General features: G+C 34.5%; 1 protein-coding gene across 1 annotated transcript in view; it reads right to left on the bottom strand.

Annotated features, from left to right (window-relative positions):
* LOC144965672 (uncharacterized) overlaps positions 1–15,000 on the bottom strand; it is a 48,327-nt gene that overhangs the window by 8,360 nt on the left and 24,967 nt on the right. The window contains exons 8-13 of the mRNA XM_078901252.1: positions 13,731–13,836; positions 9,011–9,180; positions 6,586–6,678; positions 3,713–3,802; positions 2,370–2,487; positions 775–884 (exon numbers count right to left, since the gene is read on the bottom strand). Of these exons, the coding sequence (XP_078757378.1) occupies positions 775–884; positions 2,370–2,487; positions 3,713–3,802; positions 6,586–6,678; positions 9,011–9,180; positions 13,731–13,836 (687 nt within the window). The remainder of the gene's footprint in view (positions 1–774; positions 885–2,369; positions 2,488–3,712; positions 3,803–6,585; positions 6,679–9,010; positions 9,181–13,730; positions 13,837–15,000) is intronic.

Below are 15,000 nucleotides of genomic sequence, written 5' to 3'. Positions count from 1 at the left end.
TTTCAAATGTTTTTAGCTTGACAGTTTTTTTTTCATCTCAAATTAGAGACTAGATATTATAAAATACATTTTTAGCTTGCCTGATTTGATTAATATTAGCGACTAATAAAGGGGTGTAGAGTACATTTTTAACTTGATTGATTTTTCCAATTAGAAATATTTAAAGGGGTGTTATAATGCAATTTTACTTGACTGTTTTTTCCTATTAGAGATTACTAAAGGGTTGTTTTAATACACTTTTAACTTGACTGGTTTATTCCTATTAGAGATTACTAAAGGAGTGTTGTATTCCATTTTTAGCTTGACTGTTTTTTTCCTGTTGGAGACTACTAAAGGATGTTTTATTACACTTATAACATGTCTGTTATTTTCCTATAAGAGATTACTAAAGGAGTTTTTAAAAATACATCTTTATGTTGACTGTTTTTTTTTTCCTTTCAGAGACTACTAAAGGGGTGTTTTAATAGATTTTTTATGTTGACTGGTTTATTCCTATTAGAGATTACTAAAGTGGTGTTTAATAGATTTTTAATGTTGACTGGTTTATTCCTATCAGAGATTACTAAAGGGGTGTTTTAATAGATTTTTAGGTTGACTGGTTTATTCTTATTAGAGACTACTAAAGGAGTGTTTTAATACATTTTTAGGTTGACTGGTTTATTCCTATTAGAGACTACTTAAGGAGTGTTTTATTACACTTTAACTTTTCTGTTTTTTTCCTATTAGAGACTACTAAAGTAGTGTTATAATAATATGTATAATGGTTGTCCATACCTTCATCCTGTTGATTTGATTAAAGCCCAGATCTGTCTTCGCAGTGAGGACATCTTTGGCTTTGAACTTAAACCCCTCTTCATATGAATTGATAATGAGATCTTTCGTGCCTGAAATGTACAAAAATATTTTAATAAATATGTGACTAATTTTCTTTAAGGCCGGGATTATAGGGTAGAAAAAGTGATGTAAAAAATCTGGGTCATATTTCATTGGATGTGTAAAACCCCCTTCAGGAGGACTGGATACATACCTTGTGTAATTCATATTTTTTTTATCAGAGTGAGGGTATCTTATTTTCTCGTCTAAATTTTTAATATATGATGATCGTCAATAAAGATTATCCACCCCAGCTCATTTTCGTCCCGTAATCCTAAGAATCTGCCTGTACATCCTACTACTGAAATAGTTATGCTATCTTTATGAAACCTATTCATACACATACACACTTCCAAAGAACCAAAAGAGTAGATGGTTTGATGAAACAACTTTTTCTTTCCTAATATACGGCAATGTTGTGAGCTTCTTAGCCAAGCGCATACTATCTGTACACCGTGGCGCCCGCTATAAGAAAATGAACAGTGAGTTGTATAGATAGTGTGCGCTTGGCTAAGAAGCTCACAACAATGCCATCCGGAAGTATAACGGACCAACACACAAATCGATGTGTAACCTTAAACGTTTATAGTATGGTTAATGCAGTTTAGTGAGAATTACTCATAAACTTGGATGGCTAAAACAATAACAAAGACCCGAGTGACGTCATCTTCATTCTATCTATAGATAGTGTGCGCTTGGCTAAGAAGCTCACAACAATGCCATCCGGAAGTATAACGGACCATCACACAAAACTATGTGTAACCTTAAACGTTTATAGTCTGGTTGATACAGTTTAGTGAGAATTACTCATAAACGCGGATGGCAAAAGACAACGACAAAGGCCGGAGTGACGTCAATATTGATCTATCTATTGATTTTTTTTGGATGATGCCCTAGTCTATATATAAAACTCAGGTTTAATAATATGTATTTTAATAAAAAATGAGCAAATATTAATTTTTCAAAATTATTCACCCCGAAGTGAAATTTGTCTTTAGGGTCTTTTCCAATGAAGACTGGAATAACACGGGCGTCAGCCGCAGTGCTGTACTGCAAAGTGAGATGATTTGCTCAAGACCAAACAGAGCGGCGGGGAGTCGAACTCAAAACCTTTTGGGTACAAAGAAAAGACCATGCCGCTGTTCCACGCTGCTGTGTATGCCCTTTCAGGCACTAATAGGTCATAAAACAGGATTCAATAGTCTGATGTCACGTCCGCCCAGCAACAAGCGGATAGGTTCTAAACAAAGAAAATCGGTACTTTTTATTCTTCATGCTGGCTAGAAATTGTTCACATGTTATGTGTTAAGTCATTTTAAGTCACAACATGATCAGATTTATGATTTTCTCCTCTGGACACACTTTTATGCTCGTCGGAGAAGTTTTACAAAAAGGCGTCCGCCATTGTTCCGATAGTTTAGAACCAATTACTAAGTTACTATGCGTCATTACGAGGGAAGTGACGTCACGACTGTTGAAGCCTATTCCGCACTCACCCTTCAAGACCACTTGAAACTGCTGAGAGTATTGATAACAAGGTGAAAGGTCAATGTAATCAGGCCTCAACGGATTGTAGTCCACATGGAAGACGTTCTGGGTATTGCCAACCGTGTCCTGTAATCAAACAAATAATTTTGCGGCTATGTGGTATAGTGGTATGACACTCGCTATCGGATCGGAAGGTCCTAGGTTCGAGCATTGTTGAGTCCTTGGAAAAGAATATTTACTCATATTTTCTCACCGTACTCAGGTGTAAAATGAGTACCTGGCCGTTAACAGCGTTGTCTCTGGCCGAAAAATTGTAATATCGCCTAACAGGCGTCATGTCTCGTCCTACGTGTTGTGTTGCTGTTGGCCAGGGACCCCTTGTAAAGCGATTTGAGCACGTTTAGTGGATATTGGTCTTGACTTCACCCGGGAACAATTCCAGTCTCTTTGCGTGTGAGGTGAGTGCTCTACAAACTGAGCTATCGGAATCCCAATAAAACAACTAAAAAAAATTAAAAGTATAATGAATGAATTATTTATAAAAATCAATAAAATCAAAAGATGAGTAAATAGATTGATCAAAAGCAATTTATAAGATGAATGCTCACAAATGAATGAATAAATGAATGAATGCATAAATAAATAAATAAATAAATAAATGAATAAATAAATAAATAAATAAATAAATGAAATTGTTGGTTAAATGTATACCCATTGGTGTATATAAGGGTAAGACTTGATGGGAATCAAGGAAGATGGTAATAATGCGTGTAGAGGTATTTCATTTCATTAAAACGGCATCTAATTCTTCTGTCACCACGCAAAGTAAACAATACAAGACGACAACACTAAAAGAAAAGAAGTAAAAAATTAAAAACAAGGAAACAAAAAACAAAAAAAAAAAAAAAAAACAACAAAAAATAAAAACAAAGAAAAAACAAAACAAACAAACAAACAAAAAAAAAAAAAAAAACAACAAAAAACAAAAAATAAATAAATTAAAATAAAATAAATAAAATAAAATAAGCCTCCCAAATATAAAACGCAGAAAAAAATCCCCCAAAAACTAAAAACAAACAAACAACAACCCTCATATAAACTAATGAAAAAAAAACAACAACAGAAAAACAAAACAAACAAAAAAAAAAAACAACAACAACAAAAAACCCAAAAACAACAAAAAGAAATAAACAATAAAGATAAAAACCCACAAAAAAAAAACAAAACAAAAAAAAAAACAGGACAAAAAACAAACAGCCCCCAACAAAAAGAAAAAACAACAAAAAACAAACAAAAAAAAAAAACCAAACAAACAAAAGAACAAAAAGAAACAAAAACAGGTTGTACTCACGGCGTCATTGATCCATACTTTTGCCTTGATTGGGATTGGCCATTGGTTGTCAAGATACGGTTGGTAATTATCATTCCATGAATGGACTTTCTGTTGGCGAAATAGGGGTTAATTAATATCTTAAACTTATTCACTTTGCGAATTCCCAGGTTTGAAAGTTTTTGCCAAGATGAGGATCATTTAAATCGATCGATATTTATTGAAGGACGAGTTTTCTGATTAAAGTTTTAAAAACATGTCTTTCAAGAGTACGACAGCTCTTCCAATACGGACCAATTTCAGAAAATTTCCTAATATGTCATACAAAACTTGCTTTTGTAAAAAAAATATTCAAACCCAGAAAGCAATACAGTAAATCCTAGAATATAAATTTGTGCAGCAAAATGAGCTAGTTGTTATATAAAAATCCGTTTTGCATCCCATAGGGAAAATTTGTATCTAGGATCTATTCCAAGGGAAGACTGGAATAACCCAGGCGTCAGCCGCAGTGCAGCGCCGAAAATTGAGCTAGGGCGAGGTGACTTGCTCAAGGCCACACAGCGCAGCGGGTTCGTGAAGTCCCATTTTTGAGAATTTTTATCAAGATTAGGGCCATTTAAATCGATCGATATTTGAAGGACGAGTTTTCTGGCCAACATTTTTGAATATGGGTTTTTCCAGAGTACGGAAGTATAACTGGTAAGGAGAGGGTTAACTGATTAAACGGACATTAGCAATTGCTTGTTACTTTTTGGATAGGACTCTTGTCAATCGTACAGATCAGACAGACACAAAGCCAACTTAAAAAAATGTCGAGAAGCCGAATCAGTCAGCCCCACAGTTTGTGAGCATTTATCACAATAATTTGACACAGTAAAAAGAGGAATTGCACTGTCACACTTGACAACGCCATACATACATACATACATACATACATACATACATACATACATACATACATACATACATACATACATACATACATACATACATACATACATACATACATATATAAATATATGTGTATATATATATATATATATATATAATATATATATATATATATATATATATATATAATATATATATATTTCGACAACCTGTGTTAAAATTATACGAGTTATACATATTATCTAAGATTTCACTACGCTAAGTACGTGCTTTTCAGAAGTGTTGCAGTGAAGACATTGAATTAAACTCACGTTTTGTAGGTATAAAAAACAATAAACTTACCTAATCCTTCAGAGCCATTGGGCCCACAGAGCGGGAGTTTTTCCATGTTTCTATACCGTGAATATAGCAATTGCTTGCTATATCCGTTGGATATGATGTTACTCTATCGCAAAGTACTCTCCGCCAGATTTTACAGACCCAGCTACCCAATTACTGCTGGGTAAACAGAGGGGTTAGAAAAAAATCTTGACTTCACCCGGGATCCATCACGGTCACTTTGTGTGTAAAGCGAGGGCTCTACCAACTGAACTATCATGTATAGCTAAGTTTAACTTGAAATTAAATTCAAAAGATCATGTCCAGCCCTATATAACACCATTTTGATACGATAGGTGACATATTTCATTTTGAATTTCCCCCCCCCCCCCTTCACAATAACTCCCTCCGCCCCCCCCCCCCCCCCCAAAAAAAAAAAGCAACAACAGAGCTTTTTTAACTGCTTAAAGCGATTAAAAGGAGTCATAAGCCAACATCAACATTTATCATAACAACGCTACTACCGGCGAGGTGCTCATTTTCTACCAGAGTGCAGTTAGGGAATGTGAGTAACGAGCCTCTTCCAAGGACTCCTCTTTGCGCCGCCGCCCAGAGGGTGAGTCGAACCATAGGCATCGTTAACTTATAGCCCGACACTAGAATCCACTAGGACTTCTAGTTTGACGTCATATTTTAGGTTTGTGTGGCGCCTAGTGAATTATTGTTAGTAGAGCTCAAGGAAACAAGTGATTCCATTGGTTGAACTACTGAATACAACTCACGATGTTTTCTTTTGTGACCAAAGACTTGTCTATTGACGTCATTAGTTGGTCAGTGTGAGGCCATGAATTTCCGGAGGCCACGGTCGACCAACGATTCAGAGGCGAGAGCCATACATACCGCAAGGCCTACCGATCTACATAAAGATCTGAACAAGTGTGTATAAAACGGGAGCACTTCTGACCGGTTTGGTCCCCAGTCGAGGATGACTGATATTTTGGGATGTTTATTTCTTGTTTTTTAGTTCTTGCATTATCATTCACACTTGTTCAGATCTGCATCTCACACCGGTGCTTGCTCCCTAATTTCTCAATTTGATACTAAAAAAAAAGTTGTTGCTTGAGGCTCAAAGGAAAAACTAACGATAAGTAATGACATGTAAGCTTCAATTTATTGAACGAAGACATATAATGTGAACGTTTAGGGTCTCCCCTTTATCAACAAAACGCGATGAATGAAACATTGATCATAAATTAAATGAGAGATGTACGAATGATGGCGTGGTTAATGTGATTCATGGTGTTTTGTTGATAAAGGGGAAATCCGAAACGTCCACATTATCTGTCTTCGTTCAATAAATTGAAGCTTACATGCCATTACTTATCGTGACTTTTTTCCCAATATTTGATCCTTCGCCTCAAAATGGTATTAAGTCGAGTTGGTTAAGATGTTGAAAATTGATATCTATAAGAAATATCAGACTTGTGTTGAGATTATATGATTTAGTGAGGAGAATGGATACCATATTTTCGGGTGCTAATGCCAACAGTATATATTTTTGACCAGTTTCAAATTAAACTCGGCTTTTAAGCATAAGGTTCATTCCGACATAATACCGTTTTGAGACGATGGGTCAGATATGATACACTAGCAATCTCCACTCCGAATGACAAATTATGACTTACTCCAGCAAAGTGGAATTGGACCACGACATTATGCCCGGGAAACAAATCACTTGGTGCTACCCATACGTCCGTTGTTAATCCTCGTATTGTTTTCTGTGGACAGTAGAATTTCATGATCTAGCAAATTCATGGAAGTACTCGTTCGTATTTGGAGATAAATTAAATATGATATGATTACATCTCTGTCTCAGTTCTTCTTCTTCTTCTTCTTCTTCTTCTTCTTCTTCTTCTTCTTCTTCTTCTTCTTCTTCTTCTTCTTCTTCTTCTTCTTCTTCTTCTTTTTATTATTATTATTATTATTATTATTATTATTATTATTATTATTATTATTATTATTATTATTATTATTATTATTATTATTATTATTATTATTATTATTATTATTATTATTATTATTATTATTATTATTATTATTATTATTATTATTATTATTATTTATTATTATTATTATTATATTATTATTATTATATTATTATTATTATTATTATTATTATTATTATTATTATTATTATTATTATTATTATTATTATATTCATCATTTTATATTATTATCATCATTGTATATTATATTTATATTATAGTATAGTTAGTTAGTATAGTATATTGTATATATAGTATTAGTAGTAGTAGTAGTAGTAGTATTAGTAGTAGTAATAGTAGTAGTAGTAGTAGTATAGTAGTAGTAGTAGTAGTAGTAGTAGTAGTAGTAGTAGAAGTAGTAGTAGTAGTAGTATAGTAGTAGTAGTAGTAGTAGTAGTAGTAGTTAGTATAGTATAGTAGTAGTATTAGTAGTAGTATATAGTAGTAGTAGTAGTAGTAGTAGTAGTAGTAGTAGTAGTAGTAGTAGTAGTAGTAGTATAGTAGTAGTAGTAATAGTATTAGTAGTAGAAGTTGTAGTAGATAGTAGTAGTCAGTGTATATTAGTAGTATAGTAGTAGTATAGTATTAGTTGTATTAGTAGTGAATGTTGTAGTAGAAATATATAGCATGTAATATTAGTAGTGTTAGTATAGTAGCTTGTAGTAGTTTTGTGCGTAGTATAAGTATGGGTAGTAGTAGTAGTATGTAGTAGTAGTAGTAGTAGTAGTAGTAGTAGTGTAGTAGTATAGTAGTAATAGTAGTAGTAATAGTAGTAGTAGTAGTAGTAGTAGTAGTAGTAGTAGTAGTAGTAGTAGTAGTAGTAGTAGTAGTAGTAGTAGTAGTAGTAGTAGTATATGTTGTTTTTGTTGCTGTTACGAATATTGTTGCTTTTTATTAAGTTGGAGAGCAGATGAATCGATGCCACTACACTCTTGGTAAAATCTATTTTATCTGGAGCGAGCGCATAATTAATTGTCTTTCTTTGTTTTCCTTCTATAACCAACATCCAATTGTTCGTTTTCTTACGTATCAAAATATTTGTTTAGGTAAAGGCGACATTCTTGTCCTCTTTGGGTATTTAAGACATCACTGCATATACTTTCTTGTTAGCGAGTAACTAAGCAGCTAGAAGCTTTTGACAACAAAAGATGATGTACACGGAGTTATAGCGCTATATAAGTTTTCAGCATTATTATCATTATTATTATTACACAAATGAATATAAAAGCTTCAAATAAATAAAAATAAATAAATGTCAACAAAATACAAAACAGGGAACATTCTCCCTCTCTCACCCCCCCCCCCCCTAACAAATAAATAAATAAAAGAACAAAAGACAAAAAAAAATATCAAAAAGTCTTAGTACCTAAAAAGTGTACTCATCATTTTAAATCCAGACAGCAGAAAATTATTTGGTACTTCTAATCGTCAAATACTGAGCCCATAGAGACAGATGCTTATAAAGAGAACGAAGATGACGTCACTCAGGCCTTTGTTATTGTTTTTTGCCACCCACGTTTGTGAGTAATTCTCACTAAACTGTATTAATCAGGCTTTAAACCCTTAAGGTTACACATGGTTTTGTGTGTTGGTCGGTTATACTACCGGATGGCAATGGGGATGAGAAGGAGAAGAAGAAGAAGAAGAAGAAGAAGAAGAAGAAGAAAAAGAAGAAGAAGAAGAAGGAGGAGGAGGAGGAGGAGGAGGAGGAGGAGGAGGAGGAGGAGGAGGAGGAGGAGGAGGAAGAAGAAGAAGAAGAAGAAGAAGAAAGAAAAAGAAGAAGAGAGAAGAAGAAGAAGAAAAAGAAGAAGAAAAAGAAGAAGAAGAAAAGAAGAAGAAGAAGAAGAAGAAGAAGAAGAAGAGAAGAAGAAGAAGAAAAGAAGAAGAAGAAAGAAGAAGAAGAAGAAGAAGAAAGAAGAAGAAGAAGAAGAGAGTAGGGAGAGAGAAGTAGGAGGAGAAGGAGGAGGAGGAGGAGGAGAAGGAGGAAGAGGAGGAGGAGGAGGAGGAGGAGGAGGAGGAGGAGGAGGAGGAGGAGGAGGAGAAAGGGGTTGTTAAATTTCATAACCTGTCCAAGAAAAGTGTAGTCCTCAGGACGCGCCATGAAAAACTTCTCGGGGTCTAACATGGTAACATTTAACCGGTTTGCGGTAATTATGTTGAAGTTTGGATCAGTATAATCCCTTATTTTCATATTCTGGCATGTCAAATCCACCTCATCAATGATGAATACCAAACCTGCAATGAAGGTAATGTTGTTGTTGTTGATGTTTATAATGATGATGATGGTAATGATGATGATGGTGGTGGTGGTAGTGAAGATGATGATGATGATGATGATGATGATGATGATGATGATGATGATGATGATGATGATAATGAAAATAATAGTAATAATGAGGGTAATGATAACGATGACTACGATGCTGGTGGTGATGATGATGATGATGATAATGATGATGGTGATGATGATGATTATGAGAATGATGGTAATACTGATTATGGTGATGATGATAATGATGGTGATAATGATAATTATGTTGATCATGATGATGACGATGATGGTAGTAGTGGTAATGATAATCATGATGATGATGAAAATGATAATGATGAAAATAATAATAATGATTATGGTAATGATGATGGTAACGAGGATAGTGACAATGATTAAGGTGATAATGATGATAATGATGACGATGATAGTAACGATAGTGATGAAAATATGATGATGATGATGCTGATTACGACGACGACGACGATGATGATGATGATGATGATGATGATGAGATGATGATGATGATGATGAAAATAATAGTAATGATGAGGGTAATGATAACGATGACTTCGATGCTGGTGGTGATGATGATGATGATGATAATGATGATGATGATGATGATGATGATGATGATGATGATGATGATGATGATGGTGATGATAACGATGATGATGATTATGAGAATGATGGTAGTAATAATTATGGCGATGATGATAATGATGGTGATGATGATAATGTTGGTGATCATGATGATGACGATGATGGTAGTGGTGGTAATGATTATCACGATGATGATGGTAATGATAATGATGAAAATAATAGTAATGGTTATGGTAATGATGATGGTAATGATGATAGTGACAATGATTAAGGTGATAATGATGATAATGATGACGATGATAGTAACGATAGTGATGAAAATATGATGATGATGATGATGATGATGATAATGATGATGATCATGATGATGATGATGATGATGATGATGATGATGATGGTAATGTCCCTTTCTAAATCTATTTCTACCACTGGTACTAATTGGGATAATCAATACATTTGCGTGGTGATCTGGCAAAACCGGTCGGAGTTGGAAATATTCGAATCCCATATTACTTTATTTTTAATAGAGATAAAAGCACAATTTCTGGATAAAATGCAGTTTGAATTTTGTAATTAGTTTTATTTGGGCCGAAGTTATTTACATTTGAAGGGAGAGGGGTAAACAATTTTTTTAAAAACGGAGAAAATCGGTTTTAATGACAAGACATGCAAATTTATTATGAATTGTTTAAAATACAACTATATTATCATTACAAGGATACTTCACACCACATCCACAATCAAATATAAACGAAATGAAACCCGCTGTAACACAAACCAAAGATTTTGACGTTATTTTCCCCCATTGTGCCCTTCTTGACTATGAGAGCGATTTTATTTTCGTTTTCAGATATTGGTATTAACTTTTAGATATGTTAAATTGTAAATTATGATATATAATAAAAAGAAAAATGCGATAGTCGCAATGATGTTATTGATGACACAATATATTTAACACAGGAAAGTAAATGGAATGTTGGTCTATTGCTTATCCCGTTACTCATTAATTTTGTTTATACATATGCGCAGTCCCGTTACAGCCTTAATGGTAGCGTGTATTCATGCGCTCTGACTTGCATTCTAAATAGCAAACAATGACAAACAGAATGATGCAATATGTTGGGGTTGGAGGTGAACAAATCAGTTCTCGACGATGATTTGAAATTATCTACCTCAGGGGCAGATTTTACGTCAATTTTGAAGGTATCGAGACCGATGGAGGTCAGAAAAAAAAATTAAATTAAATTATCTATCATCTTCAAATTGTAAAATCCTTTCGTGAAAATGTAGTTAGATGGATAATAAAAACGATGAAATGAAAAAGCAAAAATGGTGCAGATAATGATTTTTCACCTTTATTCGTTCGTGTTCCAAAACTAGCTCGTGCGATATCCGACAGGTTTTGCCAAATCAGCACACATTCATATATCACAAGATGTTCAAAGAGCGTTTTTTTTCTTATCGTGCGCAATCGAAAATTATAAAATCCTCTTTATTTCACCCTCCCATTGGGAAACCCCTTCAATTCTTAGTAAATACGTATCGTTGAATAAAGTTCTGAACGGGATGAATAAAAAATTTATTCAACGATCGCAGAATATCATTTTCTCTCATTTAATTTTTTTTTTTTTTTGGGGGGGGGGGGTTAAAATAATGTATAAAAACAGCTGATTGGCAATTAAAAATAATCTTTTAGTGCGCATGAATGCAGTTCAAACGTTTTTCATTTTTGGGTCAAATTGTCATTCAAGCAGATGAGGAGGAACACAAATTATTGCGAATCGATGTACTACTAGGTACCGTTGGTCATGAAATATCTGAGAACCTTACTCGGATGGGTGGGATAAAAGTATTCTTTCATTTCTTCATAGTTATTTTTTTATTCCAAAGGTCCTAGCGTTATTTGGCACGACAAAAAATACCTCGTTTAATAAATACAAAGAAATAAAAGAATCGTACATTAAGTTAAGATAGTTGTTCCAAAGTTTTGTCAATGCAATAATTTGCTCCTTTCCTTTCTTATAATGGACGGGTTCTTACACGTAGGCTACGAAGTATTGTTACGCCAAAAAGACATGGTCAATAAGGAACATAATGTTCACTGGGCAATTTGTATTTTTTAAATTATTTAAAAATTAAACCTCAGGAGTGAGAGACATCCAACGTTTGTCGTCACTTTGCCAGTTTATTTTTATCTTCTTATATCATAGATACACACTAAACACAGGCATAAGGATATTGGCCTTAAAGTCATTGGCAAAAATAAATAAATAAATAGACAAATACATAAAAAATAAAACTAAGTAAATAAATAAAAGAGATAAGATTATTTAATACATATATTTGAATAAATAAATATGAATAAAAAAGTTATCAATAACATATAAAATGAATATTTTATTGCATATAAACATTCATAAACAAGTAAATACAAAACAATATAACTAAATAATAGATAAATAAATAATTAAGAATATAAATAAATAAATTAATTCTCATTCTAAAAAAACCCCCCAAAAAACAAGAATCCTTGATTGGGCAATTTGTATTTTATATCTGACAGATAATTTGACTGATAACTGCAGTTATATTTTCCATTTAATCTATCTCTACATGCTAAACAGACACTACAACAGACTCTTAAAGGCCTTGAATCAATGTGCCGCTTTGTGGTCTTGTGGTAAGACACTCGCCTTTGGATCGGGTGGTCATGGGTTCGAGTCCTCTCTGAGAGGCACATAGTTGAGTCACATTCTCTCATCCTACTGAAGTGTAAAATGAGGACCTGGTCGATAATAACTTTGTCTGTCGAAAAAATTGTAATATCGGCTAACAGGCGTTATTATTATCCTATAATATGTTAAGTGTTGCTGTTGGCTTTGAGCACGGTTAGTGTATATTGCGCTATATACAAACTAAAGTTAAATTGAAAGTAGCTTTCATACAACACAATATCCACTATGTTCGAAGAGCTTTATATGAAGTCCCAAGCAAACAGCAAAATGTAACAAGTTCAGAGGACAGCTTCTAGGTTTGTCACCAACAATTACTTGTGCGAACCAGGATGCTTTACTGAGGCCCTGAAATTGTTGCAGTGGAAAACACTGGAGAGTAGGCGGAAAGAAAAACGCCTCCAACTTCTTCACAGAACAGTACATTCCAACAAAACAGCAGTAATTCTACCACAACATTTGACAAAACAACACTGTACATTCACAAGAAATTATCATAGCAGTAAAGTTACAATTCTGACACAGAGAACCAAAACATATAAAAACAGTTTCTTCCCAAGAAACATCTAGATGGCACACTCTCCCACCAGAAATCCTATATAATACTAACAACAACAACAACTTTCAATCAACTATTAAACATTTATCTTTCAACTCAATGACACAATAGTGGAGAAAGTCACCACAGAGAGATGTGTTATTCGCCTTTTGCAGATAACGATTTTGAATTTGAACTTGGATATATAGGACGGGATAGGCCTGACAGGCGCTTTTTCAATATTTTTTTTTTTCGACATAAGAATAACTACTGCAGTAATCAACCACGCACTCATTTTTACACAGGAGTGCGATGAGCGAATGGGACTAATAAACCTTTTCCAAGGACTAAACTTTGAGCCGCCCGCCAAGGACCTACCAATCCAAAGGCGAGTGTTAGATACAACAATACCACAAAGTCTTACTTACTTACTTACTTATCCGAACCAGCGACCACCTGAGCTCTAGCCCTTCGGTATCTACCACAAAGTCGCATGCGCACAATAATTGGCAGAAATCACTATCAGTTTGGAAAGTTTTGCGTGTATCTACCGTCAAAATAGAGAAAGAGGGAGAATAGTCTGCGAAGTAGAACAACGAAGCCGTCGAAAAGCAATAAGTTCAGCGTGTTAAATCTTACTTACCGGAACTGAAATCATAGACGAAAGTCTGTCTATTGCTGCTTGCTTTGGGGTTGAGTTTGTTCATTGACTTGAAAATGGCGTATTTATGGTCGTAGTCGTACACTTCCTGAATATAGGACATACCAGTCATAACAAACATGGTCGTTATTTTAAAATGTGACAAATTAGCGAGCAGGCACTGGAGAAATCTTTGAAAGTATGTATGAAACAATGTCAAAACAGAAAGACAAATACAAGGAAAAAAAATCCCTACAAAATTCCCAAAAATCATCCTCCTATTACTTACGCCTTCACTCTCGCTGGGATCCCCTCCATCTTCTCGTCTTCTTTCCATGTTAAGTCTTCAGTTTTATATAATGAACACATTAAGTTAACAGACTAAGGAGCAGGCACCGGTGTTAGATAAAGATCTGAATAAGTGTGTACGAAAGGTGCCAGACAAAGCTAGCAAGAAAAATACAAGGAAAAAAAAGCATTCCAAAAAATCAGTCGACCTCGACTGAGGATCGAACATCAGACCTTCTGGTTACCGTTGACATTGGCGTGTAGCAGTAGCAGGAACGGCGTGAGTGGAACGCTTATCAAAATCTCTGTTTGATCCCCAGTCGAGGTGATGTTTTGGGATGGTTTTTTTTTCTTGTATTTTATATTAGCAATGAGTGAGGAGCGACGTTTGTCGTCATTTCTGTGGGAAGGGAAAGCTCTCTTTAACTTACAGTCACAGCCTAACACTATGACGTCATTGTTAGATTAATGCATCCGCCTAATGAGTTATCGTTTGTAGTGCTCAAGGAAACAACTGACCCCATTGGTTGAGCTATTGATTACAACTTACAAATTAAAATTAATTTGCTTTCTTTTGGCGGTCTGGTCGTGTATTTTGACTTCATTATTTTGGTCTGTGTCGCACTATTGATGTTTTGCGCTAAGCCAAAAAGCTCACAACATTCGCCAGGATGGCAATGTAGTGAGCTTTTTAGCCATCGCACACTGTAAATGAATGGGTAGCTGAGTCTATCAGATTGTCCGGAAAGTACTTTGCGATAGACTAGCGTCCGTCAAAAGGATAGCAAACGATCGCTATTGTCCGTTTCACGCTATAGAAACCGGGATAAACTCCAGCTCCATGCGTTGAATGACTCTAAGGACACATTTTTTATATAACATGAAGACTTTGCAAGGAATTGTTACAAAGGTCTAACCCAAAAATTGAAGTACTATACAGAGAAGCCAAAAAGAGTATTGTTCTACCCTTGTCCCTAACTAGTGA

The sequence above is a fragment of the Berghia stephanieae genome, chromosome 2, assembly GCF_034508935.2.
Source record: "Berghia stephanieae isolate SIO BIC M18660-M18661 chromosome 2, UCSD_Bste_1.3, whole genome shotgun sequence".
NCBI lineage: Eukaryota > Metazoa > Mollusca > Gastropoda > Nudibranchia > Aeolidiidae > Berghia > Berghia stephanieae.
The sequence above is the reverse complement of the archived record's forward strand: the minus strand, read 5'-3'. Positions and strand labels throughout refer to the sequence as shown.